Genomic DNA, 20,221 nt, shown 5'->3' with positions numbered 1-20,221 from the left:
GATTCTTTCAAAGGGAGCATGTTGCAACACGGACAGAACAAGATTCAAGTCCCATGGAGGCAAAGGCTCCCTCCTAGGAGGGACCAGATGCCGCACCCCTTGAACAAAGGTGCCAACCAAAGAATTAGACGCCACAGGGCGTTGAAAGAGAACGGCCAGAGCAGAGATCTGACCCTTAATCGTGGCCAACGCCAAACGCTGGTCCACGCCCGTTTGAAGAAAAGCCAACACTCTTGATACCGAGTATGAGCGAGGGGAATACCCCCTGGACTCACACCAAGCAAAATAGGCCTTCCAAGTACGGTAGTAAACCTTCCCCGAAGAGGACTTTCTAGCCTTGATCAAAGTGTGAATGACCTCAGGGGAGAGACCCCTATCCTTCAGGATCTGGGTTTCAACAGCCAGGCCGTCAAAGCCAGCGACTGTAAAGCAGGATGGAATATCGGCCCTTGAGACAGGAGATCGTCTCGAAGAGGCAGACGCCACGGAGCGTCGACCGCCAGATTCACGAGGTCTGCGTACCAAGACCGGCGAGGCCAGTCTGGTGCCACCAGAATCACCGTTTTCGGTTCCGAGGCCAACCTGCGAAGGAACCTGGACAGCAGCTGAATCGGTGGAAAGGCATACATCAGGCGATACTGATGCCAGGGCGCCACCAACGCGTCTGAGGCGTCTGCCCGAGGATCGCGCGTTATTGCCACGAACCTTTCCACCTTGTTGTTCAGACGAGACGCGAACAGGTCCACATCTGGGGACCCCCACTTCTCGCACAACATCAGAAAGACATCCGGGTGAAGGGACCATTCTCCCTGGTCCAGGGTCTGGCGGCTCAGATAATCCGCCTGCCAGTTCTCCACCCCCGGAATGTGAACAGCAGATATCGCCGGGACATGCGTCTCGGCCCAAGACAGAATGTCGGCTACTTCCCGCACCGCTCGGGTACTTCTGGTGCCCCCTTGGTGGTTGATGTAGGCCACCGCTGTGGCATTGTCCGTCTGCACCCGAACCAGACGGCCCTGCAGCCTGTCCGACCAACGCCGAAGGCAGAGATTTATTGCTCGCAATTCCAGAATGTTGATTGGAAGAGAGGACTCCTCCTCCGACCAAGTTCCCTGGGCAGACAGAACGCCCAGAACACCACCCCAGCCCGACAGGCTGGCATCCGTGGTGATCACTGTCCACGAGCAAGGGCGAAAGGACTTGCCCCCTGACACCGCCAGGGACTGGAGCCACCACAGAAGGTCCCTTCTGGCGTGATGACTCAATGAAATCTGGAGATCCAGAGACTGCGGTCGTCCGTCCCACCTGGCCAGAATCTCCCTTTGGAGACCCCGCGTGTGAAATTGGGCAAAGGGTATCGCCTCGAAAGCCGAGACCATCAGCCCCAGACACCTCATGCACGTCCGGAGGGACGAGTACCGAACGTCCCTGAGGGACCCGACTTTGTCCTGAAGCTTCCGGAGCTTGTCTTCCGGCAGGAAGACCTTCGCCTGAACAGAGTCCAGGATCATTCCCAGGTAAGGAAGACGAACCGACGGACACAGCGTCGATTTTGGAAAATTTATTGTCCAACCGAACTCCTGCAGAGTCTGCATCATGATGGACAGATCGTTCACCAGGTCCTGACTGGTCGCAGACCGAACCAGAATGTCGTCCAGATACCCCAGGATCGAGATGCCCTGGGCTCTCAACAAAGCCAGAACCGGCGCAAGCACCTTGGTGAAAACCCGCGGAGCCGAGGCGAGACCAAAGGGCAACGCCACGAATTGGTAGTGATCCTCCGCAATGGCGAATCGAAGGTACTGCTGGTGACCCTCGAAAATGGGAATGTGAAGGTACGCATCCTTCAAGTCGATGGAGGCCATGAATTCTCCCGGAACTAGAGCAGCCACCACCGAGCGCAGGGATTCCATGCGGAACTTGCGGACCCGCACAAAGCGGTTCAGAGCTTTCAAGTCCAGAATCGGACGTACCTTGCCCTCCTTTCTGGGCACAGTGAACAGATTTGAATAGAACCCCCGAAATCTGTCCCAATGAGGCACCGGAATCACCACTCCCTGAGTCCGCAGGTCCCGCACCGCCAGGTGCAGATCCCGCAAGCGCTCCGGAGACAGCTGAAGATTTGAGGGAGAAAATCTGCCCGCCAGCCGAGAGAGAAACTCGATCTTGTATCCAGATCGAACGATTTCCTGAACCCACCTGTCCCGAACGCGGGCCAGCCAGGGTTGAAGAAAACCGAGCAAACGTCCCCCCACCCCAGAACTGGGTGAGGGCGCCCCTTCAGGCCGTATTGTTATGGGCAGCGGACCCGGACTGGCCGGACTTCTGCTTACCTGCCCACGGCTTTTTCTGGGAGCCTTGTCCCTTGAAGGGCTTACCCTTATAGTGCGACCGAAAGGCACGAAAGGACTCCTGAGAGGGTCTAAACGAAGCATTTTCCTTACCGCGAACAAACTTGGACTTGTGAGTCTGGGGCAAAAGAGTACTCTTACCCCCAGAAACACCCTTTATCAGAGTATCCAAAGATTCGCCAAAAAGGCGAGAGCCCGCGTAAGACAAATTAGCCAAAGTCTTGCGAGAAGATTGGTCAACAGACCAACATTTCAGCCAGATCAGGCGACGGTTCAACACCGCCACACTCTGCAGACGCGCAGCCAAAGGAACCATATTCCAAGTCCGCATCACACAAGTACATGACACCCTGATGAATTTGATCCACCATAGCCAATGTTGACGGCGAAGCAGAGTCAGTCACCAGGGTGCGCCTGAGCACCTGCGTCCAATCGGCAATAGCCTGGGCTGCCATAATGGAAGCAAAAATAGGCTTCAGCATAGAGCCCGCAACCGTATAAGAGTGACGGGCCAGAGACTCCAATCTCCTGTCCGTAGGGTCCCGGAACACCGGGGTATCCTCAGCAGGAATCGCAGTGGATTTATTCAAAATCGCCACCGCGTGATCCACCTGAGGCGGCACACACCAACGCTCATCAGTAGCTGGTGTAAAAGGATAACGCAGCTTGAACCTACTCGGCACAGCAAAAGGCTTCTTTATGTTGCGCCATTGCTCCTCAACAGCGCGCTGAAATTCCGTAGAATTCAGAGGGCGATGGGGATGCTATGGCTGGAGTGCCTTTCTCAGGGTCTCGTCGTTTTGCGCTCTCTCTGCGTCCCATAAGAGGACATCAAAGCAGGAGGACATGGTTCATCCTCCAAATGCAGCGTTTGCTTGATAGAAGCAACCAACTCATCCATGAGTGCAAGCTCTTCAGACAAGCCAGGGGGAGAATTATCAACCCCTTCCACCTCAGCCTCCCCTTCAGACCCCGCAAGGTCTAGAGATGAACGAGACCCTGAGAAAGGCACTCCAGCCATAGCATCCCCATCGCCCTCTGAATCAGAGGAAATGGACACTCGGCCTTTTTGTGGATCGATCAGCCACCAGCATCTGCACCTGAGCAGCAAGGTTAGCCACAATAGTAGCCAGATAAGCCCCCTCGGGGGAAGCAGCAGCCCCCTGGCCCCCTACCAAGGAGGGAGGAAACTTGCTTTCCTGAGAATCCATGCCCCAGTGACTTAGGAAAAAAAGGAGTACTGCCCCTTTAAGGTCGCGGCGATCGTAGCCCACCGCACTCACAGAATACACTGACCCCCACAGGGATAGGAATACAAGGCAAGGAATACAGGAATATGGAAAGGTAAAACCTGGAGGGATCACACAGGCTGCTGCACCGATCGCTGTCCCAGAGGAAATGGAAGTGATGCAAGACTGACCGCCCTTATGAAGCCTATGTAAAGGCTACACAAACATGGCCGCTGGCTGAGGCTCCACAGGCATATACAGAAAAACAGTGCTGACATGAGGCCGGATCGATCGCCGCCAAAAACGCCGCTCTGTCCACACAGGACCGGCCACCATAGCTAGCTGTAAAGAAATGGCGGACCGCAGCAGCGGTCGCCACACAGTATGCTCCAAAAACACTGCACAAGCATGTCACACACAGCACACAGCATGTCTCACAGAACTCTCAGCCTGTTACACAGAGCAGAGCAGGAGAGCCCCCCCCCCCCCTTCAGCCCACAGAAAGGCAGCTAGTACTGACAGGGAGCTCAAAGATTTTTCACAGACATGCAGGGTCCCACAGTCCCAGACTGACACCCAAAACAGACAGGTCCCCACACAGAATACACTTACCATCCGGATGGCGTGGGGAACCCGCACAAGCGATCAAACCGCTGTACTAGGGACAGGGAGAGTCGCAGCCAGGACGCAGCGGAACTGCGGTGCGAAACCGCAAATGGCGTCCGGTGAGGTAGCCACCTCACCGCAGCATCCCTGCAGCGAACAGGGATGGGTCGTTCACAAATGCCAGGGAAACCTGAGCTGAACGCTCGATGGCAGGCTGGGAAGCCACTGGCCCTGAACCCCGGGTACCCAGGGAGGCCAGCCCGAGACCCAGCTCCGCATGATCATCTTCATCCGAAGAACTAAACTAATGCTGAAAAATAACAGCTAAGTAAAGGAGAAAATACATGAAATAAAATCAAAAAAAGAGAATAGTGGCTGAGACTGAAATCCCAGCACAGGGAAGCCTGCTAACTCCTGAGCTAGACAAATGAAACTGAGGTAGGAATGCAGGAAGCAGGAGGGTATTGACTGAGGGGACCACCCCCTGGGGGTGGGGTATGCTAAAAGCTTTGATATTAACATATTCTGTTGCCTAGCTACTCCTACGGAGCAAAGGTCAATAACCCTATTGTGACGAATATGAAGGGGCGGCGACTGTCAGAGGACGTAAGAGAAAATCCTTTTCGCTTAGGTCCACTGATGGACGCAGTACCCACCCCTCTAAAAAGGATTTAACGGTAAGTCAAAAATCCAGTTTTCTCTATCATTCATTGACGGACGCAGTCCTCTGATGCATATCAGTAGGGACATCCCAAAGCAGTACCCAAATGAGGGGTGGGAACAGCAGAACAAAGAACAGTCCCCAAGACCAACATGGCCAACCAGGCAACACAGGACTCCTCAGAACAACCAGATGAGGTCCACCTGAAAACAAACAGAAAAACACCCTCAAGGAAGCCAAAGGGCCCCCTAAACCGCAGCCTGCAAAACCTTGCGGCCAAAAGGAGGCACCTGCAGATGCCATCACATACACCTTATAAAATTTGGTAAAGGTGTAAACGGACGGCCAGGTCGCCGCCTTGCACACCTGATGCACAGATGCCTGATGGCGAAAAGCCCAGGAAGCACTAAGCGCCCGAGTAGAGTGCGCCTTGACAGGGAAAGGCCGAACCTGACCCTTAATGGAATAAGCCTGCACCACTGTCTGCCTGATCCATCTGGAAACAGTAGCAGCAGACACAGGCAGCGCTTTCTTCGGGCCATCCGTGAGCACAAAGAGCGAGTCAGACTTGCGAAAAGACTCGGTAGACGCCAAATACACCCTAAATCGCCCGAACAACATCCAGGGTATGCAGAGTAAACTCCCCAGGATGTTTAGGCTTCGAGCACAAGGAAGGGAACACAATGTACTCATTCAAGTGAAAACTGGAAACCACCTTCGGGAGGAAGGACGGATCCAGCCAAAGTATCACCTTGTCCTTGTGAACCGCCAGATAGGGAGAACGACAGGACAGTCCCGCCAGCTCCGACACCCTGCGCGCAGAAGTAATTGCTACCAAAAAAGCCACCTTCTGAGACAAGGTAAGCAGGGAACCTCCCGAATATTCTCAAAGGGAGGCCTCTGGAGCACCAAATTAAGGTCCCATGGTGGTAGCAGAGGTCACACCAGAGGAACCAAGTGTTGCACCCTTTGGATGAAGCCACGCACCAGGGAATGGGCGGCCAATAACCTCTGGAAGAAAATAGCCAGGGCCGAGACCTAACCCTTGATAGTACTTAAGGCCAACTTTTGACCAACTCCCCGCTGAAGGAAAGCAAAGATCAGAGCCAACGAATAGGAGCGAGGGGGAGTCCCAAGGGACTCACACCAAGCAAAGTACGACTTCCACATACGATGATAAATCTTCCTGGAAGTTGCCTTCCTCGCTTTTAGCAGAGTGGGAATCACCGAAGCAGACAAACCCGTCCGTCAGCACCTGGCTTTCAACAGCCAAGCCATCAAAGCCAGCGACTAAAGCAGGATGGAAGATAGGCCCCTGAGACAGTAGATCCCCCCTGAGAGGAAGTCTCCACGGGGCGTCTGCGACAAGCCTGACCAGGTTGGCGTACCAAGCACGACGAGGCCAGTCCGGAACCACGAGAATGACCGGAATCCCTTCCGCCCCTATCCTGCGAAGAAGTCTTGCCAGCAACTTGAGAGGAGAAAAGGCATACATCAGCCAGTACTGGCCCCAGGGGGCCACCAGCACGTCTGCCAGAGGGTCCCAAGATCGGGCCACAAACCTCTATACCTTCCTGTTGATTTGAAACACCAATAGATCCACGTCCGGTGTGCCCCAGCGAAGGCACAACTGCTGAAACACCTCCGGATCCAGGTACCAGTCCCCTGCATCCAAGGTCTGGCGGCTGAGATAATCCGCCTGCCAATTTTCCACTCCTGGAATGTGGACCACGGAGAGAGCAGGAACATGGTGCTCCGCCCAACATAGAATGTCTGTCACATCCAGGGCCGCAAGGACACTCTTGGTGCCCCCTTGGTGATTGACGTAGTGGTCCAGTGCATCAGTCAAAGCTGGATCACTCTCAGCTCCAGGACATTGATCGGCAATCGAGATTCCTACAGGGAACAGACTCCCTGAGCAGAGTCTTGATTGAGGACCCCCCCCCCGGACAGACTCGCATCCGTGGTGACAATTGTCCAGTATATAGGGAGAAAGGACTTCCCCGACTGAAGCATCGGGGACCGAAGCCACCAGAACAGGGACTCTCTGGTCCTGCGGCTTAACCGAATCCGAGAATCCAGAGAATTCGGGTGTTTGTTCCACTTGAGGAGAATTTTCTTTTGATGAACCCTCGTGTGGAACTGAGCGAACAGGACCGACTCGGAGGACACCATCAGTCCCAGTACTCTCATACAGGTTCTGAAGGGACGGCCAGTCGTTGGACATCAACAAATGAACCGCTAACTGAAGCTTCTGGAGCTTTTCCGGAGGAAGAAACACCCTGGCAGAGGACGAGTCCAAAGTCAGGCCCAGATAGACTAGTCTCATGTAAGGGGACAGACGACTTTTGAAGGTTCACGATTCAACCGAACTCCTTCAGAGTACTCATGGTGACCCCCGAGTGTTCCGTCAGCAACATGGGAGACTCCGCACGGAGAAGCAAATCGTCCAGGTAACCCAGGACCGATATCCCCCGCTGTCGTAACAACGCCAGGACCGGGGCCAACACCTACGTGAAGACCCGAGGAGCGGAGGCGAAACCAAAGGGTAATGCCACAAACTGATAGTGATCCTCTCCCACGGCAAAACGGAGAAACCGTTGGTGAGCAGCACAGATTGGAATGTGAAGGTAGGCATCCTTGATGTCTATTGAGGCCAGGAAGTTCCCCTGATGTAGGGAGGCCCCCACCGTGAGAATAGTTTCCATCTTGAACTTTTGAGCGCGCATGAACACATTCAGTGCCTTTAAGTCCAGGATCGGACGCACCTTGCCCTCTTTCTTGGGAACCGTGAACAGGTTGGAATAAAACCCGTGAAAGCGTTCCGCGTGCGGAATAGACATTATCACCCCCTGCTGTAGCAAGTCCTGCACTGCCCCATAGAGGGCTCGCAAGCGATCTGGGGATAGGCCGACATTGGAAGGGAAAAATCTGCCCGGAGGAGCGGATCAAAACTCGATCTTGTATCCGGACCGCACAACCTCCTGGACCCGTTTGTCTGGGATCCGGGCCAGCCACAAGTCTGAAAACCGATAAAGGCATCCCCCCACCCCAGTCCGCAGGTCCGGCGGAACCGGACTTCTATTTTCCAGACCAGGGACGTTTGGAACCACCCGAGGGAGCATTGGGGCGTCCCCAGAAAGAAACCCACCCCCCCCCCCCCCCCCACAGAACTGCCGCAATACATCTGCCCCCCTGAGGTAGGCACCTGCTTGTGTGTGTGTGGGGGGGGGGGGCTGGTATCACCGAGAGGCCAGGGGAATCGAGGGATACCTGAGGGTCCAACTTTCCCAGGGCGGGGCCCACGTCCACCCTGAAACCACCAGAGAAATGGGGGGACACTTACCATACCAACCGCATCAGGAGGGCACCACTTCGAACAGTCTACCTCTCCACCCAGGGTGGAGATGATGACAACCAAGGGGTACTCTGCCAATCAGGATGACCCAGGTCGTATGTGTCCCAGCGAGGTATTTCCCTCGCGAGCCAGGTGTTAGTTTGTTCCCGAGAGAACTACAAGCAACTAAAAAATAAAGTCTTACAAAAATAACAGCCAAGACCGAAGTCCCAGCAGGAAACAAGGTCCTACTCCTAAACTAGGCAGAAACAAACTGAAGAGTATAGCAGAGAGTATGCGGGTGTATGCCTGCAGGGACAGCCCCATAGGCGTGGTAAAGCTTTTTCCTGTCTAGAGTTCTACTCCTGCAAGGGGCAGCATAACCCAATGGTCAAGAATTATATGGAGCTGCGTCTGTCAATGAACGATAGAGAAAGGACTTTTTTTGCTTTTAAGTGTAGACGTGAGATCTGAGGTCTTTTTGACCCCAGATCTCATATTAAAGAGGACCCGTCCTGCTTATTTATATTACAAGGGATGTTTACATTCCTTGCAATAGGAATAAAAGTGATCAAAAAAATTTTTTTGGAAGGGTAAAAAAAAAAAAAAAAGTAAAGCGCCCTGTCCCTCATGCACAGAAGCGAAGGCATAGGCAAGTCACGCCCACATATGTAAATGGTGTTCAAACCACGTGTGAGGTATCGCCGCAATCGTAAGAGCGAGAGCAATAATTCTAGCCCTAGACCTCCTCTAACTCTAAACTTGTACCCTATAGAAATTTTTAAATACATCGCCTACGGAGATTTTTTAAGTGCCAATGTTTGTCGCCATTCCATGAGCGTGCACAATTTTGAAGCATGACATAGGTATTAATTTACACGGCGTAACATTTTCTTTCACATAGAAAAAAATTGGGCCAACTTTACAGTTTTCTTCTTTTTAAATTTAAAAAACCCTTTTCCCCAAAAAAAATGCGTTTTAAAACCGCTGCGCAAATACGGTGTGACAAAGTATTGCAATGATCTCCATTTTATTCTTTAGGGTCTCTGCTAAAAAAAAAAAAAAATATATAATGTTTGGGGGTTCCAAGTAATTTTCTAGCAAAAAATATGGATTTTAACTTGTAAACGAGTGTCAGAAATAAGCCTGGTCCTTAAGTAGTTAAACTGTTACTGCAGGCCTACCTTAGTTGTAGATTCTTGTTGTTCTTCCTCCTCCTCCTCCTCTTCCTCTTCTTCTTCCTCTTCCTGGCTTCCTTGTCCAGCACCCCCTTCACCCTCTTCACCTGCTGCTTTAACAAATTAAAACACACAAACACAAACTCTTGTGAGAAACAGCTTGTCAATGCGCACATCTCTTTGGAAAATACATGTTTCTTGGCTGTATGACTACCCTCTGGCTTCAGTACATTTGAGTCTCTGACAAATGCACAGATCTGGAAATCTGACTTTCCTAATCTGCAGAGTGATGTCACCAGCACCTAGAGCTGAAGCTGTGGTCCAGGGTAAGTATCTAAGGCTTTTTTGGCCATGATTCTAACCTACTGATCAGTGTGCATGCTGAAGGTGCATGCTAAAGGTGGAGAAATGCCATAGGGAGCTCCATTGCTGAACCAGGAAAACAGATGTGTCACCTGCCTAGCTATGTAGTATGGTGGTTGTGTGCAAACTTCAAGACTAGATGGCCTGGGCACATATGCGTAGCTGTGTGCAAGGAGTAACGCAATGTTCATTAAAAGGTATGCATGTGCGGCCTTGCTGAACTTCATCTCTACCCCCCTGCAGCCATTGATGTCCACAAGCTTCCTACGACTGGTGGGGGACCTTCTACCCACAGTGACGGTGCGAACGCTAGTCAATTTAACATTATTTCGTGCCAGAAAAGCTATCGCTCTTCATTGGAAAAAACCCACCCCTTCCACGCTTTTATTTTGGAAACAATTGGTCAATAGCAGCTAAAGATACTTGTACGAACAGAGGTTGCACCCGCAAATATGACAAGGTCTGAGCTCAAGCAGAGATCAGCAGCAGGAAAGGCATAGTGAGCAGTACTGCCTGGGATCCTGCAGGCACTGGAGCCTGGACTAGCAGACACCTGGGACTGTGCGCTCACCAATGGCTCGGGCTCCTCAGACAGGTGGAGATTGATCGGCATGTTGGAGAGACATATGTGGATATAAGGAGACGGGGAAGATAGTGTTCCTTCAGTTTCAAGCGTTTATTGAATTCCATCTGGTAAGAGGCCAACCCAGGTGTTTTCTCACGAGGTGGTTTTGGATTACTACGGGAATTGGTTTTTGTTCAGCTCACATGTTTAATAGTGGCACCTTACTTTTTTCGTTCGGTAAGGAGAAATTTCACTTGGTGGTGGATTTGGTTTGGATTTGCAAGCGAGTTTATTTTCCCTTCATCTTCAATTTAATATCATCACCTCATCAATGGACACTTATTAACTCTTGTGTTTATGCACCAGTTGATTTAAACTCACGGATCACTTTTGTGTCACCATATAAGTTATCTATTTTGATGTCTATTTATTTATTTGGTATTGTTATATAACTTTTAGTTATTCATCCCATTGTTTTGGGTCTTTACCTCATTGTTGTTTAGCGCACCCACACACATATACCGATTTCACATATTCATAAAGCACTGAATACCGGGAGCAGCTTCAACACCCTATCAGCGCACCCATCCCCCCTAACATGTTTAGTATAAGTATGAAAAATGTAAAACCTTGTACCCATCTATGGGTTGTAGGAGAGCAGCTACATTTTGTACATGAATAGATGTGTAAGGGGGTGCTAATGTATACATACTTCAAAAGTGAACTGATAACTCATACAATAAAGTGCATAGACTGACAATTGCTAGTTCATACATATGTGGTACAGAATTAATAAAGTGCAATGCGCTTGAACTGAAAAAAATGATATAAACAAATGTGCAACACAATAGCAATGGACACAAAGCTCAAAAAAAGTCCTTTTAAAAACAGTTCATACCTTCTTTTATATCATAAGTCTTCAATATGGTAAATTGCGGGAAACCATCACAAACTTGGATGTTCACTCACCAGAGGACCATGACCCCTCTAACTAAGGGCTCTTTCACACGGTCCGCCTCCGCAGGCGGATCCGTGTTGCTCAGCGGGGATCGATCCGCGATCCCCGCTGAGCCGGGCGGATGACAGCTCCGTCTCCGCTTGCAGAGCGGAGACGGAGGTGTCTCAGCACCCGCTGCCCTCTATGGGGGATCGGAGGAGAGCGGACCGCTTGTCCGCTCTCATCAGATCCACTCCGCTCCGATTACTGAACGGATGGAAAAATAGGGTTTCCATCCGTCCAGATTTCAGCACAGGATCGGATGCGGATGGCAGCGGGTGTCAGCGGAGGTGACCTCCGCTGACACCCGCTGCCCCATAGAGCTGCATGGAGGATCCGATCAGATCCGCCTAAAAAACTGACAGGCGGATCTGATCGGACCACCCGTGTGAAAGAGCCCTAAAAATAGTGCTTGTGTGGTTTCCTATTCCTTCTGGCACCTCTCATGGGTTATTCACAACTCTCCTTCTCTCCACCATAGCACCGCATCAATGAAAGAAACGTGGGGAACCAATAGCGTAATACAGTTTATTAGACATAAAAAGTAAAACAGTAAATCGCTACTTACTAGGGATGCACCAAAATGAAAATTCTGGTCCGAAACAGAAACCGAAAATTCAGGATGCCCTTGGAAAACCGAAACAGACTTTTTTCCCCCCAAATGATTTTAAAATAGTAGGCGAGGGTTATTACCAATGGTATTTGTGTTATGCAGCATGAGGGGGTTAGTGTATTGCCACAGGTCACTGATGCATTAGTGACAACCAGTGGCAGTTAATGAATCCCTTTGTGCTGCATTAGTGGCACCAGTGTCAATGTTAATTAACACTGGTTGCACTGACACTGATTGCACTAATGAAGCACAAAGGGGTTAATTAACTGCCACTGGTCAGTCACTAATGCATCAGTGATCAGTGGCAATACATTAACCCCCTCATGCTGCATAATACAAATACCACTGGTAATTAACCTCGCCTCAACCCCCAAAGAGTTAATGAGTTTTCAGGAGTGACATTTTGAGTTGACAACACAATATTTTACGCACATTATAGCCAGCGCCAATTTCCACTTGCACTACAGAACTTTTTTGCTAGAAGATGCTAGAAATGTCCAGCACTTGAAATTCTGTTAAATTGTGGCAAATTTAAATAGATCAGGCTGGGCTTAATGTGTCCCTGCAATAATATATAAAAAAAACAAAAAATAAATCAAAAATCTGTTCTGACAGGCCACAGGAGAGAGAGAGATAAAGCTGGTAGTAGTACGAGTTAGGCGACCGGTATCCATGAGTTGTTCTACTCTGTTATGTATATAATTGATGGGTAGTGTCAAGGCATGCTGGGATGTGTAGTTCTTCCGCAGCTGAAGGAGCAGCAGCTTATCCCCCATCATACTGGTAGTAGACTGAATAAAATGGCTTTTACCTATAGGAAATTATGCTCTGCTATCTGTATAATAACTTGCGAGTAGTAACTGGACATGCTGGGACTTGTAGTTCTGCTGGAGCAGCACTGTGTACTTCCTTACTAGAGGATGCAGGTAGTAGAATGAATGAGCTGACCTGAGAGGCTCATACAGTCCTATGATGGGGGTAGAATGAGTTGGCCTGTAGCTATGGGGTCTTATACTCTGCCATCTGTATAATATTACCTTGCGAGTAGTTGCTGGGCTTGCTGGGACCTGTATAACAATTATTGGTGAGTAATGACAGGGCATGCTAGGACCAGTAGTTCTTCTGGAGCAGCCCGAGAGAGAGAGAGAGACACACTTGCCTTCAGCAGCACAGAGCACACGAAGGGAGGAGGTGGGTGGAGCCATTCTCGCATAGGGGAGGAGGAGGACGAGGAAGATCCTCCTCCACTCTGCATTCTGGGTCCTCTCCTTGGGGCGTCACTGGTTGCTAGACGCCAGTCAGCTGGCCATCCTAGCAACCAGTGTAGCTCAGACTACACAGCCTGCCGCCCGGTGGAGGAACAAAGCGGAGATACCCGCCTGACAGAGAAGTGAACGGCTCACTTCCTTACAGCTATTAGCGGCTTGCTTCACCTGCGCTGCGCCCCCCTTCCTCACGGCGGCCATTCATTTTTCGGCATCTTTGACCGGTTTTCGGCCGAAATGGGATAGGCCCATTTTCGGCCGAAATTTCGGTGCACCACTACTGCTTACATTTAAAAGTGCCTGTCACCTGGCACTAAGGATTGCCCGCATAGATTTGACTGGACATCCCTGCAACCCGGCTCACGCTCAAGGGCCGCTGTATGTTCCACTGCCGAATAACAAGAACCGGAAGTCAGGGACCCGGAAGTGATGTGACCGGAACAATACACCGCGATGTACATTTCGTCCAACGTCATCAGGCAGTGTACAAGACATACGTTGAGGCGCAGTTTTCCAGTCACGTCACTTCCGGGTCCCAGGCTTCCAGGTCTTTCTATTCGGCAGTGGAATAACCCCTGAGAGGTGCAAGAAGGAACAAAAGAGAAAACACCACAAGCGCTATTTGATCCTCTTTTAGTTAAAGGGGGTCATGGTCCTCTGCTGAGTGGACATCCAACTGATCACTTGAGGGTGGTTTTATTACATTTAAAGAGGTTGTAAACTCCCCATTTACACTTCAGCTCATTCTAATCTGCCCTGAGAAAGCAATAGTTTGGTGCCTGTAAAAGATTGCTTACTTGTATAATCTTCCTGTATTTCCTCCTGTAAAAGTTGATGACGTCATCGGAGCATGCCCAGTTTGTCATTCAATTCACGGCACAGTTTGTGTGCTGTTTCATTAACATAACAATGCCTGCTCTCCCTGTATGTGTGAAAAAACGGCACGGCTATGAAGCTTCCTGCTTCCTCATCTCACAGGGGGAGTGAACAAGAGAGGTCACACAAGGGGAGGGGGAGGGGAAAAACGGCACACCGAGACACAGAGAGTCTGCATTACACTGAGAGATTTCAGCCAAAGAATGCAGTAAGGGTGGAAATGACATCTGCAGGGGGAGCAGAAAGTAGGAGATGACATGGCGCAGCCCAGAGCAGAAAGAAGGAAAAAATTTAACTTAAAAAAAAAGGTATTTTAAGAAGGTTCTGATTTAAATATTTTATGTGTAATGTATTAATATTGTAAGTCCTTTTAATACATTCTAAAAGATTGATTTTTATAGCTGAGTTTTTTTCCTCTTTAAGTTGGTGATGGTTTCCCACAATTTACCATATTGAAGACCTATGACAATGACACATCTATTCACTACTCTCAGTAAAGAAATTCCTACACTACTGGGGAGCAGCTTTCAATTTGCACTTTACAAAGCTATTATTCACCTAATAACAGAAAATGTATATTTATATAAGGTAATAAATATGTAGGTCAAATGACTGAGAAATCAATATATATAAATCCAAAATATATAAAGAAATGCAGTATGAAAAACTGTGTGTATAAATAAATATTTAAAATATCAATAGATCAAAGTGACATGTGCATAAGTGTCCACAAGTAATATAAAATCCAGAGTATATAAAATAATGCAGTATATAAACGGTATATATAAATAAATTATATAGGTATCAGTAAATCAAAGTGACATGTGCATAAGTGTCCAAGGGTGACATGTGCACATACATATAATCGTGGCAAATAAATATAATATAAACGTGATTAAGTATCCAAAGGATGAGTGGAATATACTGAATGGGGATAGGTGACTAGGTGCAAATTGTAAACGCAAAATGGTGATTTATAAAGTGATATGGTGAAACGGTATTGTAAATAGTGTTGCATTTTGCCAGTTTTTGCTTGGCCCCAGTTCGATCTTATAGATGTCCATGGCCCAGTTGCTTTGACCACAGCAAGTTGTTTCCTTTTTCTCTGATTATCTTGGTAATGTTTTCGAAATACTTGTTTGCCCAGTTAACCGAAAATTTATTTTTTTATGTTTCTTTTTATATTGCATACTTTGAAATGTTCGGCACCCTGGTGTTGTACCTCTGTCATTGTCTAAACCTGTTTATTTTTTTCTACCATTTGTTATTTTGCTATGCTTAACTCAATAAACACTTGTTTGGTTTAAAAAAAATAAATAAATAGCGATAGGGTGACTGAAAAAGTCCAATAATTAATAAATAGCAGGTGACAATCTTCGTGTAAGCTTTACACAATGAGTGACCCAGTGGTGGGTGGTGACGTGCTACGTGACGCCTCTAATAAGTAGCGCACTCACCAGAGATCGCATTGCGTTCCAGACCCATGATTTCTCGCTTGTTTGTTACTTCACAAATGTGAGTACCTTTTACCTTGCTCAAACAAATAAAACCCTATTCGACAGTATTACACTATGTGCCTTTCCCTCATTTCATAATCCCTGTCCCACTGAAACAAGCTGACACACCGTGGATACTTGGAGCTATCACCCCATACTGGCAGGACCCCACCAGACCCCAGCCATCTTCTTCTAGGAACCCTTCCCTTACCCGGGACCCTCAAGGACGTCCAATCCAGGACCCACAGGAGGGAGCAAGGACCTACCTACAGGATTACCATATATACCCGCTCTATACCCCTGTGTGAGGTGGGTATCTCTGGTGAGTGCGCTACTTATTAGAGGGGTCACGTAGCACCTCACCACCCACCACGGGGTCACTCATTGTGTAAAGCTTACACGAAGATTGTCACCTGCTATTTATTAATTATTGGACTTTTTCAGTCACCCTATCACTATTTATTTATTTACAATACCATTTATCACCATATTACTTTATAATCCACCATTTTGCGTTTATTATTTGCACCTAGTCACCTATCCCCATTCAGTATATTCCACTCATCCTTTGGATGCTTAGTCACGTTTAGATTTTATTTGCCACGATTATATGTATGTGCACATGCCACCTTTGGACACTTATGCACATGTCACTTTGATTTACTGATAACTATAGAATTTATTTATATATACCGTTTATATACTGCATTTTTTTATATACTCTGGATTTTTTATTACTTGTGGACTCTTATGGACATGTCACTTTGATATTTTAAATATTTATTTATATATACAGTTTTTCATACTGAATTTCTTTATACATTTTGGATTTATATATATTGATTTCTCAGTCACTTGACCTACATATTTATTACCTTATATACCATTTATTATAAATATACATTTTCTGTTATTGGGCAGCGCCATTCCCTCACCCCCTCTTCACATCTTTTTATAGTCTTCCGACTATAGTTCAGGGAGGCTGCAGCCTAAAAATTATTTACATTAAACTTGCATCTAAATACATTTCCACAAGCGCGGAGTTTCACCACATATACTATTATTCACCCAATTTGTTTTCAAGTGTAGTGGAGCGAGGTATCCCTAATTTATAAATTTTGTACATGCACAGGCTCGTAATTCTCCACAATTGTTGCTCACAGAAAGTATTAAAGAGTAGGTGATCAAAAACAATATAGTCACTGATAGTTGGCTTATGTAAAATCTATTTCTGTTTTTGGTATGCAGAGACTGAACACAACTATATAAGAGTCTGTGGCTTCTGCAGCAGATCTTGAACACAGGCATGTAACATTTAGTTTAGGACCGTCCGCTAAAAAACTCACTCTGCTCCTCAGCCTGTTCCTCAGCATTGTCTTGATCTGCTTCTTTGTTGGTCTCCTTCTCTTCCTCTTCTTCTTCCTCTTTCACATCAGGCTGGGGGGAATCTGTTTTTTTGTGCCTTACATCTGCTGGTTGCTTCTATAAGAACCAATTTAAAGAAATAAAAATACAGATTAAGAGGTTAGATTATTTATTTTAGGTGCAACACTTTCCATAAGTACCAACAATAACTATGCACAATTTGCTTTCTGTAAGATGTTTAGCCAATTCAAGGCAATTTCCTTGAATCTCAAATATATAAATTTAATAGCCATTCACACCACAGCATTGTAATTGTGTGGATGGCAATGCACATTACATGGGTTGGTGCACCGTGATCCCATTCATTGTGAAAGGCATTACAGTGCAACTATAAAAACACACGTACGCTGTAAAGTAGCATGTCAACACATAGTATCCCTTTGGTGCACTGCAATAAAATGCAACCTGCTCTATTTTTGCATGTATTGCAGTGCATTTATTTGGACTGGGCTGTTTAGGCAAGTCAATGCAGAGTTACAGTGTTTTGGTGTGAATGGACCAATACAGAAACATTTTTATATGAAGAGGCATGCAAAAAAAAGAAATAAAAAAATATATACACGATAACAGGACTTGTGAACTATTTCAACATTAAAAAGTTTAAAGTAGCCAAGCATGAACAGTGGATTATTAATTAAGCAAACTATAGTTGCTACAGTGGCAAGGATTTGGTAAAAGGGAAAACATTGTAGACAAAACTGAGAATAAGTTCAACAATAAGGCTAGGTTTCCACTAGTGCAGCTACGAAGTCCTGCTACTTCTAGCACGACTTCGTAGCGAAAGTAAACTGCGGCTTCAGTGAGACTTGTCCCTCATATATAGAGGGAAGTCGCACTGAAGACAGCTCAAAAGTAGTGCACGAACTACTTTTGAAGTCGCCGCAACTGAAGCCGCGGCAGTGGAAACGGGCCCCATTGAAAACAATGGCTTTTGACTTGCTGTGCAACTTGACATGTGTCAAGTCGCACTAGTGGAAACCGAGCCTAAGACTGTTGTCCAGTACATAGTGACACATTCAATATTGACAAAGAGATCAAGTGCTTACCTTGCCTGAGCAGCAGAACAGAATGACCAGGAACACTGGCAAAGCCACTGTCAGGATGTAGACAATCCAAAGCCAGGGCCTCTCCTCGGCTGCAGCCATCATTTGACCCACTACGCTGGGCTGCAATAAAAAGTTTAGTATTCATATCTGAAGGCCAATTACATATTACTGTAGCTAATTATATATGTGATCTAAAAAAGGCAACCATTTAAATAAAACTCCCATAAACCTCAATCATTAAGTCAAGACTTTGGAAATCCAGGGGGCCAAGCAGGTTAGATTACACACAAAGGAGCAAATTCCAGGACTCAGTTTTCATGCACAGGTTGGAAAATTAAAAAGCATCACTTGATTAAAGGCTTAAATATGTTTTCCTTTCATAAACCACCTCAATTGTGCTATAAGGACAGCAGTAATGGAACCACGCCTTAGTTTGACTCCTGTAGTTTTCTGACAAATGCCCTACTATGTCCTAAACAATAACAGAGTACAAGTTTTGAGGGACTTTATTATTAGGTGACCCACACTCAGTAGGGTACTTTGCAAGTTGTCTTTCGTAGATCTATATGATTTACAAGCTTGTTAAAAATTCTTTACAAAATACACCAAGATAAATTGATTATCTACGTTGATTTACCATTCTCCAAATCACCTAGTGCTGGATTCACTTTCACTCATGTCACCCAATGTCCAAAACAGGTATACATTTGGTAATAAATCTCTGAAGACGTACCTCAGCAGCTCCATCAGCAGCCTTCTTCAATCCCCAGCCAGCATTTCCCCACTCATCAGCCACAGCTCTGTCACTGCACACAATGAAGTTGTCAAAGAAGATATCAGAAGTCATGGACCACAGTTCCAGACCAACGGCGAAAAATGGAGTCATCTTGAAGGGCTCGAGATCTTCAAAGTAATCTGGATTTTGGATCTTGCGTGGTTTCCAGATGCCCTGCAGCGAATAGAAGTATTGTTAGTCAGTACTGTACAGATGAAAATGACCTCTCCAGCTAAGGAAGTGTTTTTTTTTTGTCACTGCTTGACCTAGAGTTGCCATAATGCTGCACATATAAACAGGTATGTAAATAGACCATTTGATGGGTTGACAGTTCAGCGGAGAGCAAAAGCAACTGACAATTCCCAACATGCATCAAATTAAACTTTTGGAACACAGCCATTGCTGGGTTTAGATCTTCTATGAAACTGCATTAAAGTGATTGTAGTAGTCCTTAAAAAAAAAAAAAAAAAAAAAAAAACATGTTCTACTTACCTGCACTGTTGCAGTGGATTTTCACAGAGTAGCCCAGATCCTCCTCTTTGCAGCTCCTGGTCCCTCCCTTCAGTCAAGTGCCCCCCACAGCAAGCAGCTTGCTATAAGGGCACCCAAGCCTGTCCATTCAGACACTGAGCTCTCGTTCGGCCCTAACCCCCCCCCCCCCGATTGACTGACTGACAGCTGCGGGAGCCAATGGTGCCGCTGCTGTGTCTCAGCCAATCAAGAAGAAGAGTCCCAGATGGCTGAGGGACTCGTGGACATCGCTGGACAGAGATCGAGTTCAGGTAAGCATTAGGGGGTGCTGGGGAGGCTGCCACACACAGGTTTTTTTATCTTCATGCACAGAATGCATGAAGATAAAAAACCTTCTGACTTTGCAACTCCTTTAACAAGCAGCATTTTCCAACAACCTACAGATTCATGTGTTCCATCTGTGATGTCAGGCAACAGTGGTTTGTTCATTTTGCCGTGGGCGAGGAGTACTTTCAATTCATGTAAATCGCAGAGGGAATTAGCGCTTAATTTCTGAAAATGGTGGACCACAGATAAAAATTAAGTCAAAGAAATATGACCAAATGTAAACGTGAAACATATGATAAAACAATGATCTGAAGCAATAAACCGGCAATCCTGAATAACTAAAAAATAGTTGAATAAAGTGCTGACAAGATATATAAATAAAGTGATCAGTGCCGGATCATAAAATGATAATAAATAAATAAAAATGCTGATGGTGGGCAACAAACCGGTTGCACAATGACAGTGATGTAAATAACAATATTCAGTGCAAGTGAGAGTGTGGAAGATGATCTGTGCAAAATATTCAAAGGTGCAAATATATATATATTTGATCAGCAAAATAAATGCTGCAAAGTGCTTCAAAATAATATATATCAATGAATAAATAAAAAAATCTAACAAAGCACAAAATCCCATATAA

General features: G+C 46.9%; 1 protein-coding gene across 1 annotated transcript in view; it reads right to left on the bottom strand.

The window, feature by feature from the left end:
• CANX (calnexin) overlaps positions 1–20,221 on the bottom strand; it is a gene marked incomplete at its 5' end in the record, with an annotated part of 123,352 nt that overhangs the window by 34,667 nt on the left and 68,464 nt on the right. The window contains 4 exons of the mRNA XM_082255330.1: positions 9,369–9,472; positions 16,884–17,019; positions 18,009–18,128; positions 18,742–18,957. Coding sequence (XP_082111456.1) covers positions 9,369–9,472; positions 16,884–17,019; positions 18,009–18,128; positions 18,742–18,957 — 576 coding nt within the window. The remainder of the gene's footprint in view (positions 1–9,368; positions 9,473–16,883; positions 17,020–18,008; positions 18,129–18,741; positions 18,958–20,221) is intronic.

This window comes from Pelophylax lessonae, assembly GCF_965119305.1.
Source record: "Pelophylax lessonae genome assembly, chromosome: 4".
Taxonomy (NCBI): Eukaryota; Metazoa; Chordata; class Amphibia; order Anura; family Ranidae; genus Pelophylax; species Pelophylax lessonae.
Note: the sequence above shows the minus strand (reverse complement) of the source record. Positions and strands in the feature narration are given on the sequence as shown.